This window comes from Geotrypetes seraphini, chromosome 5 (genome assembly GCF_902459505.1).
Source record: "Geotrypetes seraphini chromosome 5, aGeoSer1.1, whole genome shotgun sequence".
Classification (NCBI taxonomy): Eukaryota; Metazoa; Chordata; class Amphibia; order Gymnophiona; family Dermophiidae; genus Geotrypetes; species Geotrypetes seraphini.
Window position 1 is genome coordinate 176,623,432 of NC_047088.1, and position 20,048 is coordinate 176,643,479.

Below are 20,048 nucleotides of genomic sequence, written 5' to 3' on the forward strand. Positions count from 1 at the left end.
ATGTTTTTTGCCCCTATTCCCATAACACTTGAAGGACCACCAGGATTCTTAGGTAGGCCTGGGGGGGGAGGGGAAGGAATGTCTAATCTTGCTGGTGCAGCGGGGGGAGGGGGTAGATTAGAAGAGGGGGGCAGTTCTGGAATAGATGGAAAAGGATTGGAAGGGGGATTAGAGGAACTGAGAACCTCCTTAAATATTATGCGGGGCCTGACAGTTATTCAGTCAGGGCCCACATACAGTAACTTGTCTTTTGTGTACTCCAGCTGAATAATAGGCGGGGCCCGTATAAACCATGGCAGCCTGCAGAGGTCCAGTGGGCCATATTCAATCCCAGTCCCCAAACTTGACACAGCATTGAATATTGGGACATATATTAGCCAGCAATGGTTAACATTTTTTTAATGCTGACTGCTGCCAGCTGAATATTGACTAAAAAACTTTTAATTGATACTGGATATGCTTTTTGAAATATCTTAGGAATCTATAGCAGTGTCAGAGTTAATAGAATTTTCATTGATAAGTAATCTTTTATGATGTTTTGAAGGGTTTTGCATTTTCTTTTTTGTAGGTTTTTTTTAATTATAAGTTTTGTATGTGTACATTCTACCCAAAATTAAATTTTTACATTTCAGTTATAAAACTATGACTCTTGATTCTCAACTGTTAGAGCATACATTTCATACAGAAAGTAATCATTGATGTTATACCTTTGTATTTTGTTTACTTTGCTTCATAATTGTTGTATAGCCTTGTGTAACATATGATTTATCATTGCAAGTATGTTGTCAATAACTCTATTAACATTATAGCACCATAAGGCATTTGCATGTAAAATAACATTATAATTGCTTTTATTTATCATTTAGGTTCTGAGAGTATATTATGATCGTCTGGTGGATAGCGCAGACCAAACTTGGCTTGTTGGATATATAGAGCAAGTAATTAAAAAACATATGAATGAAGACTTTCACCAGCTTTTCAATCATTTAGACTTTAATAGTGATGGCAAAGTGGAAGAGGATGACCTGCGAAGTTTGATGTTTTGTGATTTCCATGACCCCAAAAGGGAGGATACTTCCTACAGAGAGATCTTTGATGTAGACAAACTAAGATTAGTTGTTGAAACTCATCTGGAAGAATTCAATAACATTAGTAAAAAACCTGTCAGCCTTGTTTTGTTCAGATTTGCAATAGAACATGTTTGTAGAATTTCACGAATTCTGAAGCAGCCTCGAAGTCATGCACTGCTGGTTGGTGTTGGAGGAAGTGGTCGCCAAAGTCTTACTCGGTTGGCAGCTCATATGTCCGATTATAAACTGTTCCAGGTTGAAATTTCTAAGAGCTATGGTTCTGTGGAGTGGCGTGAAGATTTAAAACTGATTTTTAAGAAGTCTACAGAAGGTGAGGTGCAAGGAGTGTTCTTATTCACTGACTCTCAGATTAAAAAAGAATCATTTTTAGAAGATATTAACAACTTGCTCAATGCAGGAGAGGTACCAAACCTCTTTGCAGCAGATGAGAAGCAAGAAATTTGTGAACGAATGCGTCAGCTAGACCGTCAGCGTGATAAAACTAAACAAACTGATGGAAGCCCTTTAGCCCTTTTCAACATGTTTGTTGATCGCTGCCGGAACCAGCTTCATGTGGTATTAGCCATGAGTCCAATTGGAGATGCTTTTCGTAACCGTCTTAGAAAATTTCCAGCACTTGTCAACTGTTGCACTATTGACTGGTTTCAGGTACCTTTCATATTTTCTTTCTTAACTGGATGTAGGTATAGTTTGACATACATCCAATCATTTGTATATCTGATGACTTTATCTTCTATTGATATGACTACTTGCAAGTGTATAAAAAGTGGGACAGAACTAAATTATTTTCTGAGTCTTTTATTTAGATTTTTATTCACCAAAAGGTTGATTAACCCTAAATGAGTGGGTCCTTAGAAGGTGAATAATGGCTGAATAGTGAATATCCTGAATATCTGTTGTCAAAAAAGGGGATATTCAGCCATTATTCAACATGCTTTAAAATTCTGTAAAGGTTTTTCAGAAGGGACCAAATAAAGATATTCAGAACAACTAGGATGTGAGTTCATCTGTACTCTCCATTATCAGACTTCTTTCCACTTCTGCTTATCCCAAGAGGATTAATTTAGCTGCCTAGATATATGGATTTTATTCATTTTCCAGAGGATTCTATTGCAAATTAATTTTCTTAAATCTGTTCAGTCTCCCTTTTGCCCAAGTAATTACATCTCGCTCGATATTCAAAGCTAAGAACTGATATTCAGCGGTTAAGACTAGCAGTGCCACTGAATATCAGGTCTGAATAACCATGTGTTAGGTAGGCTGTAGAGGAGCGTTCCAGGGGTGAAGCTGGCAGTTATGCAGCTGCCAGCAATATTCAATGTCGATACTCGTATAGCTAAGCTACTAAGTAGGACCATGTAAAAAGCAGTCCTAACTTTGGTTGCTTATCTGTCTGGGTGCTGGCACTAAATATTGGCTAGCACCTACATAACTGCTAGTGGGTCTTGCACACTACAAATGTGCTCCTCTCAGCTTCCCTCTTTTCTGAGCATCCCTGACATGAAGTTGTTCTCATAATGTGGTTATATAATGCAAGTAGTTTTGCATTTTCAAAACCAAAATACCTACAGAAAATGCAATTAAAATCTCTAGTGGAACTTTATCTTGGCAATGTCCAAGAGGGTACTAAATGCATAATTTCCTTATGAGAAATGGTGCAAAATCCATGGGTAAAAGGACACATAGGGCTTTTACAAAGGTGCGCTAGCATTTTTAGCGCACGCACTACCCAAAAAACTACCGCCTGCTCAAGAGGAGGCGGTAGAGGCTAGCGCGCACAGCATTTTAGAGTGTACTATTCCGCGCTTTAAGGCCCTAACGCCCCTTTGTAAAAGGAGCCAATAGTTTTCTAAAATTGCCCTCTAAGAGGGTAATTTTTAACACCTAGGTTGTGAAAACATATAGAGCTCCTTTTACTAAACTGTGGTATAAAGTGGCATTAGCGCACCCTTATGCGAGTATTGCCCATGCACTAAGGTAGAGGAGTGGCCTAGTGGTTAGGGCTACAGCTCAGCACCCTGAGGTTGCAGGTTCAAGCCTATCACTGCTCCTTGTGATTCTGGGCAAGTCACTAACACTCCATTGCCCCAGGTACATTAGTCAGATGGTGAGGCCATTGGGGCAGATAGAAATACTTGAGTACCTGAATGTAAACAGCTTAGGCTATAAATGGTATATAAATACTAAAATGAATAAATAAATATTACCACAGTAGTAAATTGGCTAATTTTCCTTTTATTGCATTAATGGTCATTTGATAATTTCACCATTAGCCTGCAGACATTAAAAAATAATAATAATAATAATAACTTTATTTTTCTATACCGCCACAATCTTGCGACTTCTAGGCGGTTCACAAAGAAGAAGAGCTGTACAATCAGCGAATTACAGTAGATGAATACAAGGTGGTTGAAAGGAAAATTATACATAGGTTGAATTATAAGAAATTAACTATTTTACATCTTACAATTGAAAATAGTCGGACACCAGCGAATATCAGGATACAATTATGAAGAGGGAATTTTAGCAGACAGGGAATGTGGATACCTAGCGTGAGGAAGAAATTCAGGATAAGGTGTGCAAGTTATGTTCGTGGGAGAGTGTCTGGCTGGGACAAGAATTTCTTAAACAAAGTGGTCTTTAGTTCTTTCCGGAAGATGCTGTAGGTCAACCTAGCGGTATCGATGAGATAGCCTAGCCATGATTGCTATCTACCAGCTTGAAACTTGAAAGTTCTGTCCAGGAAGGTTCGATATCTGCAGCCAGCGATTTTCGGGTATGCAAACAGGTTGTGGTTTCTGGTAGATCTAATGGGGGAATAGAATTCGAAGTGAGGTAGAAGGTAATTGGGGGCCATTCCCCAGATTAATTTATAACAAAAGCAGGAGAACTTTCTTCGATTGGTAACCAGTTCAGCCGTTTGTAGAAGGGACTAACATGATCACTTTTCTTTAGTCCGAATATTAAGCAGACGGCCTTGTTTAGAATTATTCGCAGTTTTCTTACGTTTTTTTTAGGTATCCCCAAGTAGATGATGTTACAATAGTCCAGGGTGGATAGAATCAGCGACTGTACCAGTAATCTGAAGTATAGAGGGTCGAAATATTTTTTTATGGTTTTCAGTTTCCAAAGAGTGGAGAAGCATTTTTTTGTCATCGAGTTTATGTGATCGGTCATACTTAATTTGGTATCTACAGTGACTCCTAATATTCTTATAGATTTTAATATTGGGTGATCGTGGCCGTTTATTTGTATTGCTGTTGTGGTGATTTTTTCCTTTGGGTTAGCCAGGAAAATTTTTGTTTTTTCTGAGTTTAGTTTCAATTTAAAGTTTGTGGTCCATTGTTCAATTTCCGTCATAATGAAGGAGATGTGTTTGGATGTGGCATTTGTCACATTTGTTATTGGAATTAATATAGAGATGTCATCTGCGTAAATGTAATATATTAGATTTAACTTTGGCAGGAGGTGACCTAGGGAGGAGATATATATGTTGAACAAAGTGGGAGATAGTGGGGAGCCTTGAGGGACTCCCGAAGGGCTTTTCCAGGATTTCGAGTAATTCCCATCGTTGACCACTTGATATGATCGTTTAATTAAGAAGCCTTGAAACCAGGTCCATACACTTCCCGATATTCCCATTGCATCTAGACACGTGAGCATTATTTAAAGGTCCACTAGGTCAAAAGCGCTATTAAAGTCTAATTGTAAGATCAGAGTGCTGGTGCCATTACTGAAGAGATTGTATAGGTGATTAAGGAGAGAGCCAAGGACTGTCTCAGTGCTGAATCCTTTTCTAAAATCTGATTGATGGTCATTTAAGAGATTGAATTTTTTAAAGTGATTTATAAGTTCCAGGTTGACCAACCCTTCCAACATTTTGGTGAAGAAGGGGGTGCTCGCAATGGGTCTGTAGTTGGACGTCAAAGTGAGTGAGGTCTTGTCTTTGGGGATGGGTGTGATTAGAATGTGACCCATATTTTCCTGGTAAATTCCAGTTGTAAGAATGGATGTTGCCCAGTTAAATAGATCCCTTTTGAATTCGGGAACTGCAACTTGCATGATCTGGGATGGGCATTCGTCTAGAAGACAGTTTGATTTGGTGTATTTATTGAATAATGTGAGGAAGTTAGACCAATCAGGGTGTTCAAATTCATTCCAGTACATATCGACATTGGGCTCTCTTTCCTGTGCAGTGAACTGGAAAACGAAGTTGGGTGAAGGTGAAGGTATTGAGGCTCTTAAATCAATGATTTTTTTGCTAAAGTGGTCAGCGAGGATGTTGACCGTTGGTATCCGTTCATTTTGGTTTTTTAGGATCTGTGTAGTGTCTGTTAATTTGTTCAATATTTTGAACAGTTCTCTACTGTTGATATTGACTGCTCCTATTTTTTTTGCATAGCAGTTGCGACGCTTTTCTTTTATCAGGTATTTGTAGATTTTCATTTTATGTTTCCAATTGGTTTTGTCATCCTCATTGGCAGTTTTTAGCCATAATCTTTTGAGTTGTCTGAGTTCTTTTTTGAGGACTAGTAGTTCGGCATCATACCATTCTTTAGACTCCCTTGTATTCTTTTTGTATGTTTGGACAGGAGCTATTTGGTTTAGTATATCTTTGGTTAATTTGTCCCATCTGGAAGAGAAATCGTGTTCTTCCTCTGGTTTGGCATGTAATTCATAATGGGTCCAGAATTCTGTTGGATTAGTTATTCTTCTGCGGGTGACAATTTTGTTCTGTTTGGCTTTGTGTGTTTTGCAATAGAGTTTTTCTTTTGCCAACGTAGTTCAAAATTGTGAATGTAATGGTCTGACCATATGCATTTTTTCCCAGTTTCCTATGTGGTATTGAATCTTTGGATTAGTGAGGTCTTTGTGGGAAAAGGTGACGATGTCCAGTTGGTGTCCCTTTTCGTGTGTTACCTCTTTGTTTGGTATTCCGTAGCCCAGGGTAATTAGAAATGTGTCAATTTCAATCACTTACGGTTTTTCCACTTGTTCTAGGTGGACATTTATATCTCCCAATAGAATGTTGTATGCTCCTTTTATGGTGTTGGCCGAGAGGAATTCGAAGAATTCTTCTTTTGCAGTGGTCCATTTTTTGGGGGGATGTAGAATAGTGTCGCAATTAGTGATTTTTCCAATGACCACATTAGCATTTACTGATACCTATGCTGTAGGCAGTAAGGGCTTGCGCGGTAATCCTGCACTAATCAGTTAGGGGTTCTTTTACTAAAGTGTGCTAATGGATTTAGCCTCAGATTCTCTAACCAATACCCATGTCGGTAACCACCTTAAAAGCGGCAGCTAATCGCATGTCAATCACGCAACAGTGCTGGTTAGAGAATAGTGCCTGATTGCAAAGATAGGCAGCTGAAATGTAAGTCGGAAAACTCTGGTCTACCTTTCAGCCGCCTATCTTTGCCACTAGATCACAACTTGCTATTAGCTGATCATGGCTGGGGAATTTTCCCCAAACAGCTGAGTCCCAGGACTCCCTGAAGTCATGGTTTCGGTGAGACTTGCAAGCTCAGCTGATTGGGGGAAATTTCCCTGCTGCAATCAGTTGATAGCAAGCTGCAGTCTAGTAGCAAAGATAGGATTTTACAGGCCTACATTTCAGCTGCCTATCCTGCCTATCCTGCGCCTACGTTTAGGTTGCCTAATGCCACATCTGGCGTTGGCCACACCTACTTTGCCGTTTATACTCGTAACAACATTTTTCAATTAATTTAGGTGTCCCCCTTAGTGCGTACTAATGATTAGCTACACAGCCCAATATATACCTATTGGCTGCATGACACTTACATTAATTCATCAGTGCATGGTAATGTAGCTGTACTAACTGTTGAAGCCACAAACAGCAACAAAAACAAGGTTAATAGACTTTCAGAATAACTCACTCTGTTACAGGCACTGGACTAACAATGAATATAATATAAACTGTGAGAGGGGGGATCCTCAGTGTGAAGGCTCAGCGAAGGGAGAACAATCTCCAGCGCTCACATATTCGGGTGAAGGTCTAATAACCTCTACCTGCACACCATCATCGGGTCCCTCCCGTGTGTACAACCAACCAAATAATCAAGTGAGCAAATTATAAGTGATAATAATAAATCACATTATTTCACAGTGCCAAAAAAGAAAACAGACAGAGTGAGGTACTTTGAAAGTTCCCCAGCCGACTCCCAGGAAAAAAATAAAGCAGACATAGCTTGCAGACATAGTCCGGAGATGAAAACAATGGCGGGGCAACAAAACCCACTGCCAAAGTCAGGTTCTAACAGCCCGGTTTCGGAGACTCTGGGTCCCTTCCTCAGGAACCTGTAGGATTGAACGGGCAGCAATCATTCAGCCATGAGCGGCAACAGGAGCAAATAAGCCAGCATGGGGAGGAGGAGAAGCTAACAGAGCTGCAGGCAAGCAGGGCTTAAAAACTGAACAGAGCACATACGTCATAGAACAACAGCCAATCAGACAAAGATGACAAACACCAATCAGCTACACAATGGTGTTCCACTCCATGGATTCATTTAGTCCATGGGGGTAGACTGTATCAAGTTCAAATATCCAAAACTGTTCCCGTAGCTGAATGCGGGCAGACTTGTCACCTCTAAAGTCATTAGGAATTTGTTCAATGATTAACCAGGTCAAGTCCGCAAACACATGACCCTTGTCTAAACAATGAGGAACCATCGGAGCAGAAAGAGTAGAGGTGTTCAGCCGACTCTTATGTTCCAAGAGTCTGGTTTTAATTTTGCGGCTGGTTCGTCCCACATACAAAAGAGTGGCATGGGTAAAATTTAAAGATGGCTAACAGATGTGTTCTTTATTGCAGCCGCAAGATTATGGTACTTTGGTCTAGCAAAACGGTTTTGACCTACTTGGATTATTGTAATACTTTTTATATAGGTCTTCCTAAGTACACTTTGTGGAAATTGCAGCGTGTTCAGAATAAGGTAGCCCATTTGATTTTTTTTAAATTGTGGGATCATGTTACCTCAAAATATAGAACAAGTAGAGAAAGCACTATGGTAGCCTGCAGGGAGATGTTACAAAACACACCGGGACACACAGCCCTCAGTCATAAAAAAAATGGGTAAATCAGCACTGTAGCAGAGTGTTTGTTGTGTTCCCATAGCTCATGTTATTCAGGAGTTGTACCAAGATTTTGGAATAAGCTTCATGAGGACCTTAAGACTATGCAGTTTTTCAGAAACATTTGAAGACTTGGCTGTTTTCTCATTGTTTGCCTTCTTTTTTTTTTGGGGGGGGGAGGGGGGAGGGAGATGGTTGGTGGGGGAAAAAGGAGGGGTGAGATAGATATTTGATAAGTTCTCTTGTGTCTTTTGCTGCAAACTACTCTATATAGCCTTTGACTAATTGTGGATCAGACTTTGTATTAAACTAAATTTAAATTTAAACACCTCAGGACAAGATCATCACCTTGATATTTGTAGTGGAGAAAATAAAAGAGACAATATACATTAGCATGAAACATTTTGGGCTCCTTTTACAAAGGTGCGCTAGCGTTTTTAGTGCAAGCACCGGATTAGCGCGTGCTATAGAACGTGCTACCCGAAAATCTACTGCCTGCTCAAGAGGAGGTGGTAGCAGCTAGCGCACGTGGCATTTTAGCATATGCTATTCCGCGCGTTAAGGCCCTAACGCACCTTTGTAAAAGGAGCCTTTTAAGGAATTTTGACCTCATGGCATAAGCAGTACATATAACTCCCCTGGCAAACAATGGGGAGAGGAAATAATTTTTTATATCATTTATTAGTAAGGCTTAGAATTATCATCAAAGGTTATTTTCTGTTATCGCCTGTGAGTTTGGCTTCTGCTTTTATACTGTACGAGGAATATTATGAGAGCAGTTTTACATTATTTTTGCATTCTATAACCCAAATAACTTGTGTTTGACATTGGGATTTGCTGTATCATTGCACCCCTAATGCAGCCTGAGGGTGAAATGTGACCATGTCAGGTTTTTAATAAAGGATCACATCTTCCAAAGAAATTGTATTTGTGGTAATATTGTTCTTTGTATACGTTCACTTATGTGTACACTTTTGCATATAAGTGCTAGTATTCTGAACATTTACATGTGCAAGGGACACAAACATTTTCCTTCATGTTTTTTAGAATATTTTTTTAAACAACTTATATGTGTGTATATAAGAAATGAGTATTATTGCAAGGTGTTTGGATGGGTCTTTTTTAGATGTTAAAATTAATATGTAAACTCAAATCATGTAAATTTTGATTTTAGACATGGCCAGAAGACGCTCTGCAAGCTGTTGCTGCTCGTTTTTTGGAAGATGTGGAAATGTCAGATGAAACACGGAATGGCTGTATAGATATGTGCAAAAGCTTCCACACTTCCACTATTGAATTATCTGGAAAATTCCTTGTTGAGCTTCAGAGACATAACTATGTAACACCTACTTCATATCTAGAATTAATCTCTACATTCAAAACTTTACTACAAAAGAAACAAGCGTAAGTGTGCAGTATATTCACAGTATTATTATGAGTTGAAACGTGGCTTAGTTTTTATTCTGACAAATTGGGATCTGGTTTTAGAAGAAATTTCTTTCTTCATAAATACAAGAACGAGAGGGCATTCATAAAAATTAAGAAGGGACAGATTCAGAACCAATGCTAGGAAGTTCTTCTTCACCCAAAGGGTGGTGGACACCTGGAATGCGCTTCCAGAGAGTGTCATAGGACAGAGTACGGTATTGGGGTTCAAGAAGAGATTAGATAACTTCCTGAAGGAAAATGGGATAGAGGGGGTATAAATAGAGGATCACTATACAGGTCCTGGACCTGATGGGCTGCCGCGTGAGCGGATTGCTGGGCACGATGGACCTATGGTCTGATCCAGCAGAGGCACTGCTTATGTTCTTAATTCTACTAGGAGGGCATTTTAAGATATAAAAAGTATGGAGTTGGTACAGAGGAAGGTTACTAAAATGGTGTGTGGTCTTCGTCATAAGGCATATGGAGAGAAACTTATCTCAATATGTATACTTTGGAGGAAAGGTGGGAGAGAAGAGATATGATAGAGATGTTTAAATATCTATGTGGTGTAAATGCACGAGTCAAGTCTCTTTCATTTGAAGGAAAGGAAGCTCTGGAATGAGAACATAGGAATAGCCTTACTGGGTCAGACCAATGGTCCATCAAGCCCAGTAGCCCGTTCTCACGGGGGCATAGGATGAAGTTAAGAGCATGGAAGATGCGTGGAACAGTCTCCCAGAAGAGGTGGTGGAGACAAAGACTGTGTCTGAATTCAAGAAAGCATGGGATAGGCACGTGAGATCTCATAGAGAGAGGAAAATATAATGGTTACTGTGGATGGACAGACTAGATAGGCCATTTGGCCTTTATCTGCTATCATGTTCTATGACACTAACTGGCACTAATTAAAAGTTACACATACAACTCAGTGCGATTCTATAAAAAGTATGTGCCAGTTGCAGTGTGCGAATTTGAAAAGGGGGCATGGTTAGAGTACATCAGAAGCGTTCCTAAAAGTTAGGTGCATTGTTATAGAAAATGCTTGATACATGTATAACTTAGTCTCAGGCATTTAGGTATACATACCTTGTAGAATCACAGTGCCACACTGGTCGGTGCCAGTTTTTTAGGAATGATATATAGAATCAGAGTGTAATAACCATTTCTTAGTTTTCCCCACCAAGTGAAGTTCAAAAGTGTCCACTGATGAATCAGACCTTTGATCATCTTGAACACAGCTGTTATATTTTTTCCACAGTTTTCTGAATGGTTCTTCCATACCATACCCCTAGGTATTTAACAAGTTTCTAATACTACACAAATCCTGATATTGCAACCACATTAGGGGAAACCTATGAATTTGATCCAAAGAGCCTTATATCCCAATAACCCTGACTATTCCTCAGTGAGTTTAAAGAAAACTGGGAAAGAAGCATCAGTTAAGAAAAATAAAATGTCATCTACATAAAGGGAGAGTTTACATTTCACTATCTAATTGACCTGGTGAATGACAGGGTTCCAGAGTAAAGAATACAAGGAGCATCCTTGCCTAGTTCCCCTAGCAGTATATCTCAAACTTATTTTAGCTTTGGCACACAAAACGGAACAAATGTTTTTCGCGGCACATTAGAATGGAATGTTGCTACTCTTTCAAGTTTTGACAGGTACTGATGACCTGGATTGGCCACTGTGAGAATGAGCTACTGGGCTAGATGGACCATTGTTCTGACCCAGTAAGGCTATATGTTCTTATAAAATTACAAAAAACCAACAAAAAAAATTAAATTTGAGAGTTATTTATATAACATTCTTTAAGCTATATATGGGTAATTGTAGCAACGATGAAACTAAAGTAGATAGAATAGAATTGCTAATCAATGCGATAAATGTGCTTGTTTTTGAGTGCAAATGAACTCAAAACATGATTCAATAGTCGACAAGCAAATATTCATTTCTTTATCGGCTCTCCAAACTGGCACAGAAATGGATGGGTTTATGCTCCTCTGCCAGCAGGTGGAGACTGAGACACTAACTTTGGAGATCAGTGGGACAAGTGGGCTGTGCAGTCCCTCTTACAATCAGTCTTTTCTCAGTCTCCAGCAGGTGGAGTGGACTGTGCAGTCTGTGCTGAGGTTTGTTAAGGCCTGTTGGATCTGGTTAGTGAATCTTTCTTGTCCCTTTGTCTGCCAGACTGAACTTGGGGGACCCTCTTGGGGGTTCTACTGACTTCAGGGGTGCCACCCTCGAAGGGAGTCGAGTCCCTTTCCCCATTCCCCCACCTCCCCAGGTTTTCTGAATTTAGAGGTGCCTCGACTGTAGCCTGGCCACAATGTACTGGCTACACCTGCAGTATAGAGTGTCAGTGGGATCTACCTTTTCTTGACACAGCTAGTTAGCTTTGAGAAGATATATATAAAAAAGAAAAGATAAGAATAGAAAACACAAGAAATAAAAGGAGCATAGTTTTGAAAAAAAAAAAAAGCGTGAAGCTGCCGTTTATTCTCGCCATTGTTGTACGTGGGTTTTTGGCACTTTTATTATGAGCAGTTCAAAAAAGCAGAAAAGTGTGGTTTATGTGGGCGTCATTATGTAGAGTGGCTGGCAGATGCATGAAATGCTCTGGCCACCTCGAGGGAGACCTGGCTTCGGGTGTCGACGTGCCAGCTTCAACTTCCACCCATGCCAAAATTTCCTTGTTGTCTGGTGACAGTTTATGAACAGCCATTCCTTAAGTTTTGGCGGGAAGTGCGTCTGATTTGCAAAGGTATGGGGCACCCTGACCAATAGGGCAGAGAGTAGGGAGGAATGGGTGCATAAAGAGACAGGGTTTCGGCAGCTTAAAAAAATTAAATGCATGAGATTCACTTCCATTTTCAGAGCTTCCAGTTAAGATTTTCTCACCCCACCCATCTCTTAGGCTAGGGAGTTAGAATAAGCAGAAAGGGGTCTGCAGCAAGGTGGAGGGGGGGTGAGAGAGGTAACTTAAAGAGTGTAAAATACGAGGTGATTAGATTTAGAGAGGAGATCACTATTCTTCTATGGATGGGGGTTCAAAAGGTCAGGTTAAAAAAAACATGGCATGAAGCCGCCGAATACCCTATGATTTTGATAGCCATGGTAAATGGCATCGGAATATGCTTCTGTGGCCACCCATCCAATAAGAAGGTCGGGACAGTTAGTTTTTTGGAATGGGGCAATTTGTGGGATAGTGTCAGCTGCAAGTAGTACTTTTGGAGGATGAAACAATTTGCAGGGTGGTCGGGCAGTTTGTAGGGTTGTGGTGCAAATGCAGGTGGAATTTATGGAGTGATGCAGTTTGCCAAGTTGTTGGACAATTGCAGGTATAGTTTGTGGAATGGTGAGACAACTGGAAAGGATGTAGTTTTTGAAGGTGGGTACAGTGGTATGAGGGGCATTCAATAATTTATCTACCTGAGTATGAAAGAAAGTAGCAAACATGTTGAAACAAGTCTGTGCATATTGTGACATATCTCAAGGTTATTCATGCACAATTGTGGCTCAGTGTGAGTCTAACATTCCAAGAGAAAAGATGTCAGAAGAGTCATCATGTGAATCAAGTAAAAAACTGCTAGATTTGGAGCACTATTCAGTGATAAAATTTCTCATAAAAGAAGGAAAAATGCCAAAAGAGATCCATGAACACATGACTGCAGTTTATGGTGAGTCTACCCCATCATCTTATAAAGTAAAATTTTGAAGCAAGCAGTTTAAGTGGGGTAGAGAGTCCATTGAAGATGACCCTCCCACTGGACGCCGGTGGAAGCAACCTCCACAGAAATGTGGAAGAAAGTCAGATAGACAAAATTAAGGTTTCCTGAATAGCTGAAGAAATGGACATCTCAGCAGGTACAGTTTGAAAAATAATTCATGAAAAGTTGGGCATGTCCAAGGTTAGTGCAAGATGGGTTCCAAGAATGCTGACACCATGTCAGAAGGCCATGGGGCTCCAGTGCTGTCAGGAGAACTTGGAGATGGTCCGTGAAAACCAAGTAAACTGTTTTCATCATTTGGTGACTGGAGGATGAGACTTGGGTCTATAACAGAGATCTTGAGTCCAAAATGGAGTCAATGCAGTGAAAACACAAGTCATCCCACACCCCAAAAAAGTTCAAGACAGAAAAATCTACAGGCAAAGTCATGGCAACTGTTTTCTGGGATGATGAAGGACTTTTGCTACTGGAGTTCATGCCACATAAGACAGCCATAACCGGGGAGAGTTATGCCAACACAATGATTGCTTTGTGGGGGTCAATCAAGGAGAAAAGATGAAGAAAACTCACAGCAGGTGTGCTGCTGCTTCATGACAATGTGCTGGTGTACATGTCACAATAATCACAGGCTGCAATCCAAGAATGTGGGTTTCAGCAGCTGAACCATCCACCCTGAGGCCCTGACCTGGCTCCCTTGGATTATTTCTTGTTCCGAGTTTTGAAGAAATCTCTCCATGGACATCAGTTTTCAAGTGATGAAGACATCAAGGATGCTGTGATGTCCTGGTTTGAAGGTCAAAGAAAATAATTCTTTTCAAAGGGGTTAAAGTCATTGCAGAAAAAGTAGATGAAGTGTATGGAGCTATCAGGGACTATATTGAAAAATAGAAGAAAATTTTTTTTGAACACTCTTTTCTTTCCTATTGAGGTAGATAAATTATTGAATGCCAATTGTATTTTGGGGTTGTGTAGTTGCAGTGCTAGTTTTTTTGAACTGGGTCCATTTATGGGGTGGTAGAGTAGTTGTGGGGAGTAGTTTTTGGAGTTGTGGCAGTTTAAAGGGCACTTGCCAAGGAAGATAGATTTTGGGGTTCGGCAGATTGTAATAGGGCAGTTGCAGGGGGAGCTTAGGGGTTTGAGCAATTTGTGGTGTGTTGAGGAAGCTGCAAAGTATAGCTTTTGCTAGGTGGGTAGAATTGTGGGGTGCTGGGGCAGTTGTAGAGGAGATTGTTTATGGATTGGATGCAGTTTGTAGGGTTGGACAGATTGTAGTAGGGCAGTTGCAGGGGAACCTTGGGGATTGAGCAATTTTTGGTATGGTGGGGAAGCTGCAAAGTATAGTTTTTGCTGGGTGGGTGAAATTGTGGGGTGCTGGGGCAGTTGTAGAGGAGATCGCTTTTGGACTGGATGCAGTTTATAGTGTGCTTAGGTAGTTTCAGGGGTAGTTTTTGGGTTGAGGCATTTTGGTGGGTGCTAAGACAATTACGGAATATTGATTGGTATGTATCTTTGTTTCCTTGAAAGTATAAAGCATAAGTTGTTTGAGGGAAAAGAAAACAAAAGGATACTTGGAAATAAGCCCCAAAACATTAGGAATAGGTTTGTTCATGTCGTTTTTAGCCCAAATGTCATTAAAACCTCCATTTTTTTCATTGTCAATAGAGCATAAGTATAGCCATAGTGGGTCAGACCAAAGGTCCATCTAGCCCAGTATCCTGCTTCCATAGTGGCCAATCCATGTCACAAGTACCTGGCAAAAACCCAAATAGAAGAAACATTCCATGCTACAGATCTCAGTGGCCTCTCCCATGTCTGTCTCAATAGCAAACTATGGATTTTTCCTCCAGGAACTTGTCCAAACCCTTTTTTAAAAAAACAAACAGCTACATTAACAGCTGCTACTACATCCTCTGGCAATACATTCCAGAGCTTTACTATTCTCTGAGTTAAAAAATATTTCCTCCAATTGGTGCTTTTTTAAAAGTATTTCCCTGTAACTTCATCACATGTCCCCTAGTCTTTGTAATTTTTGATGTAGTAAAAAAATAGTGCTCCTTATTGCTCAGTGGTAAGCACCATTTGTCAATAGATGCCCTATTCCAGAAAAGTGCATACTATTCACTATAAACATTGCCCTCAAAACAAAATTAAAATAAGAAAACAAGCAAAGCAAAAAAATAAAATAAAAATAAAAAACAACATGGAAACTAAACAAAATAAATTATTTGAACATGCATAGCCTAAAAGGTATCAGCTAAGAAATTAACTAACTGACCTTGATAAATAATCTAAATAGCACTATCCCTTTATGGAAAAATACTTCATTTTTTTCTTCATAAAGTAGTATAAATCTAGAAGTTTTACAAACAGGATAAAAACTCAAGTGAGAACATTACTTAAAGGACTCATTATCGCAATGTTAAGCACCTGCTCTGTTTTTTTCTTACAGAGAAGTTATGAAAATGAAAAGAAGGTATGAGGTTGGTTTAGAGAAACTGGAATCAGCTGCATCTCAAGTGGCCACCATGCAAATTGAGCTAGAGGCACTACAGCCACAGCTTAAAGTTGCCAGCAAAGAAGTTGATGATATGATGGTGATCATTGAGAGAGAGTCTATAGAGGTAGCTAAGACTGAAAAGATAGTGAAAGCGGATGAAGCTGTGGCAAATGAGCAAGCCATGGCTGCCAAGGCAATTAAAGATGAGTGTGACAGTGATTTAGCTCAAGCTTTACCAATTCTGGAGTCTGCCTTGGCTGCTCTTGACACCCTTACTGCACAGGTATGGATGACTGGAGAGGAATTACCTGTAATAAAAGACATTCAATTCTGTTATACTGCTTATTTCAATGTATCAGATTAGTTTCATGTTGATGAGTCTGCAAAACTAATTATTTATTTATTTAGGAGATTGAGGTGGAGAGGTAGCTGTGAGGTAAGAAGAACCTTTTACTTAGCAAGTCTGTGCAATCTGTGATTCTTCTGTGGTCTGGTAGAGCATAGGAGCCAGCTCTGTGGGTGCTTGAGAACCCCCGGTACTGAACAAACTTCTTAACTGTGTCCTGTGGCTGCAGGATCTATGTTTGGGAAAAAAAGGCATAGAATAAAACCAGGTATTTGGGCTAAATAATTAGTCCTACTCTATAGAGGACCAGAAGAAGTTTAATCAGAGCCAAACAGGTAGGATTTTTTTCTTCTATTTTTTTGTTCACAGTTTGCATCAGTGGGAAAAGCATTGCAGGCCAAAAAATGGAGAAGTTATTCTAGGCTCCCATGGAGGGCCAAGAACAACAATAGAAACAACAGCAGCAGCAGCAGAAATACTATGAATAATAGCAAGCTTTTAATTTCATTTAAAAATGTGTTTATTGAAGTTTTTTTTTAAAGAAAAAAACAAGAAAAACAGAAGTGAAGAAGGAAATTATACCTTAAACATGTTACTTATGTCAGAAAGGATGCAGGGAGGAAACAATAAGCATCCAGAAATAATCTATATAAGTATATATATGAAGCTACATAAATGGAGAAATACATCAAGCACACAGGGAGACCTTATGAACATGACATAGCCTAATAAAAACAATAAGGCTAGTAGTGAATTAGGGTAAGCCTTGATATAAAGCAAGCAAACCAGTTGGAATGACCATATAGATTAGGAATGAAGGGATAAATCCGTAAGTGGAGATCATATTTGATTAACTTTGTATCCTCTATTTGTAAGTGAGTTAGCTTTACATTCATAATTATGAATCATTAATACCGGTGCCCACCAGAAGGAAGTGTTTAGTGACTGGGCAGATTTCCATTTGTATAGTAGTAAGGGCGATGAGAATGTCAAATAATTTAGCTTGCCATTTGTCCAGGGCACCAGACAGAGCAGGAGAGCGAAAAAGAACGATGTCAAAAGATATCGGGGAAGTAATAGTAAGCAGAAAACATATGGTGTTCCAGATAGATTTCCAGAACGGAAAGATAATATGGCAATCATATATCATATGCTTAAGGTCACCTAGATCAGTGGTTCCCAACCCTGTCCTGGAGGACCCCAGGCCAGTTGCGTTTTCAGGATAGCCCTAATGAATATGCACAGAGCAGATTTGCATGCCTGGCACCTCCATTATATGCAGATCTAAACTAAACTAAACTAAACCTTAAGTTTATATACCGCATCATCTCCACGGAGGTAGAGCTCGGCATGGTTTACAAGAACTTAAAAAATGAGAAAGGAAGGGAAAAGGTTTACATAAGTTTATAAATAGAGTGGAAAGTAAGGAAAAGAAATTACATGTTAGAGAAGAGCCAGGTTTTTAGTTGTTTGCGGAATAAATGGAGGGCGCTCAGGTTCCGCAGAGGGGTAATAAGGTCGTTCCAGAGACCTGTGATTTTGAATAGAAGTGATTTTCCCAGTTTACCTGCGTGGAGAGTACCATGTAGGAGGGGGGAAGGATAGTTTTAATCTTTGGGCGGTCCTGGCGGAGTCAGGGTGCAAGGAGTTAAAGGAAAGTGGGATTAGAGAAGGAAGGATGCCGTGAATAATCTTAAAAGCCAGGCAAGAGCATTTGAATTGGATTCTGGAAATCACTGGGAGCCAGTGAAGCTTGGCCAGGAGTGGGGAGACGTGGTCAGATTTATGTTTTGCAAAGATCAGCTTGGCTGCAGTATTCTGAATAAGCTGTAGTCTTTGGAGGCTTTTTTTTTGTTAAGCAAAGGTAAATGGCATTGCAGTAGTCAAGTTTGGAGAGGATGATGGGTTGGACGAGGACGGCGAAATATTTTTGGCGGAAGCTATCCTGAAAACCTGACTGGCCTGGGGGTCCTCCAGGACAGGGTTGGGAATAACTGACCTATATGGTTATTACAGTGCCAACATTTGTTTGAATCTATTAAATGAGCCCTTTGTGGGGGTCACGTGATGCGTTTGACTTGAGCGGATGTGTGCTCCCGAGCTCTCTGACCCACGGTCTCCGAAAATCGGCATAACTTCCTTCCACTTACCGCTAGACCTCTTCTGCAGGATCCGGGGCTTTCAGTTAGGTGCTGGGCGACTGTGAGGCTCCTTGATTGCTCGCTAGTGCCCGGCATGCCGGTATGAGCGGCGAAAACGCCAAAACACAAACTATCTTTCCCGGTGGCCAAAATGGCGGTGTCGCCGACTACTGTTGCTGCCCCAGCACAGTGGGGGGAATGGGCCCAGGAGATCTCCCGGATGGTAACCGCGGCCCTGGAAGATCGGCTCCATAAACTGCAGTCGGCAGTAGATAGCATTAATGAACGCTTTGACTCGCAAGCCAACCAGATAGCGGCAGTGGAGCAGCGTGTTTCAGATGGTGAGGATACGGCCTGGCAGGACCATTCGAATATGGTCGCCCTGCAGGCTCAGGTGGCTGCGTTGACAGGCAGACTGGATGATCAAGAAAACCGTCATGCCGGAATAATTTAAGAGTGGTGGGGCTTCCGGAGCTCCGGGCAGACCAGGACTTATATCATTTCTTTCAGATCTGGCTCCCCTCTCAGCTCAGTTTAAACCCACCAGTGGCTGGTTTCCTCTGCGAACGGGGCGCATTGCTTGGGTCAACGCTCAGGGGATAATAATCGTCCCCGAGCAGCAATAGCACACTACATCAATTGGAGGGGAAAAGAGCTCCTCATGCAAGCCTTTCGGAAATCCGGTCAGCTGGAATATGAAGGGAAAAGGCTGTTGTTGTTCAACGATTACTCCCTGCATGTGGCATCCCTTCGCAAGGATATGGCGCCTCTTTGTACCGCGCTTCATCGGAGGGGAGTGAGGTTTGCGCTGGTTTATCCTGCGTCTCTGAGTATCTGGAGAGCAGGGAAGCCTCAAACATTCACCGACCGAGCAGCAGCACAGCATTTCCTGGACTCCTTGCCAGCTATTGCAGATGGCAGTGATCCGGCTGTTTGATTCTGCTGTATGCCTACTGTACTCTCCCTTGGAGGCCTTTGCAGGTTTGCACCACTGCTTGACAATCTTGGTCCACTGGGGCAGTTTTTGCCTGGATTCTGCTGTTTTGAGGGGGAGTGAGTTGCTCTATTCGGGGCCTGGGGTTCAGCCTGGTGCCCCTGGTCTGTTCGTGGTCCTGAGGGCTAGACTATCTGATGCCGGCCACCGTGTCTCTAGTTCCTCCCTTCTGTAGCTTTATCGATCAGGGTGCCTTTTTGATCTGGACTGCTGGTGAGATACTACTGGCTCCCAGAGATGGCTGACCTTTCCTACAGCTCTAGCGGTGGCTATCTTGATGGGAGAATATGGGTCCACGAGAGTTTGGACATGGACTTTAGGTTGCTCCAGTCTTTGGGAGCGCAGTTCTTTGTTCTTAGTTTTTTCTTTTCTGTGGGGGCTGGGGTTTTGGGGGTGCCTCTGGGGATGGGTTTTTCTGGGTGTGAGAGGGGGCTTGGTTGGAGGTGAGGGGGGAATGGGTATGTGAGTGGGATTATGGGGGAGTACCTGGTGTGTTTGAGTGTTGGTATGTGTGGAGGATAGAGAGGAGGAATGGATGTGTGGTGCAGCTTACCGGGGGAGGGTTTGTCCTGCGCCGGAGAGACCTGGGTGCGAAAAAAAAAAAAAAAGTCTCCCTACTTCTTTTCCCCTGCTCTTACCGCCCTGCTGCTACTGCTAAAACCGACAGGAAGTCTTCTTTCCGACATCAATTCTGACTCGGAGAGGACGTTCTGGGCCAGCCAGGC

At 41.2% G+C, this 20,048-nt stretch overlaps 1 protein-coding gene across 1 annotated transcript in view; it reads left to right on the plus strand.

The window, feature by feature from the left end:
* Positions 1-20,048, plus strand: part of DNAH7 (dynein axonemal heavy chain 7) — a 707,015-nt gene that overhangs the window by 446,833 nt on the left and 240,134 nt on the right. Inside the window, exons 37-39 of the mRNA XM_033944671.1 lie at positions 867-1,739; positions 9,361-9,590; positions 15,795-16,125. Coding sequence (XP_033800562.1) covers positions 867-1,739; positions 9,361-9,590; positions 15,795-16,125 — 1,434 coding nt within the window. The remainder of the gene's footprint in view (positions 1-866; positions 1,740-9,360; positions 9,591-15,794; positions 16,126-20,048) is intronic.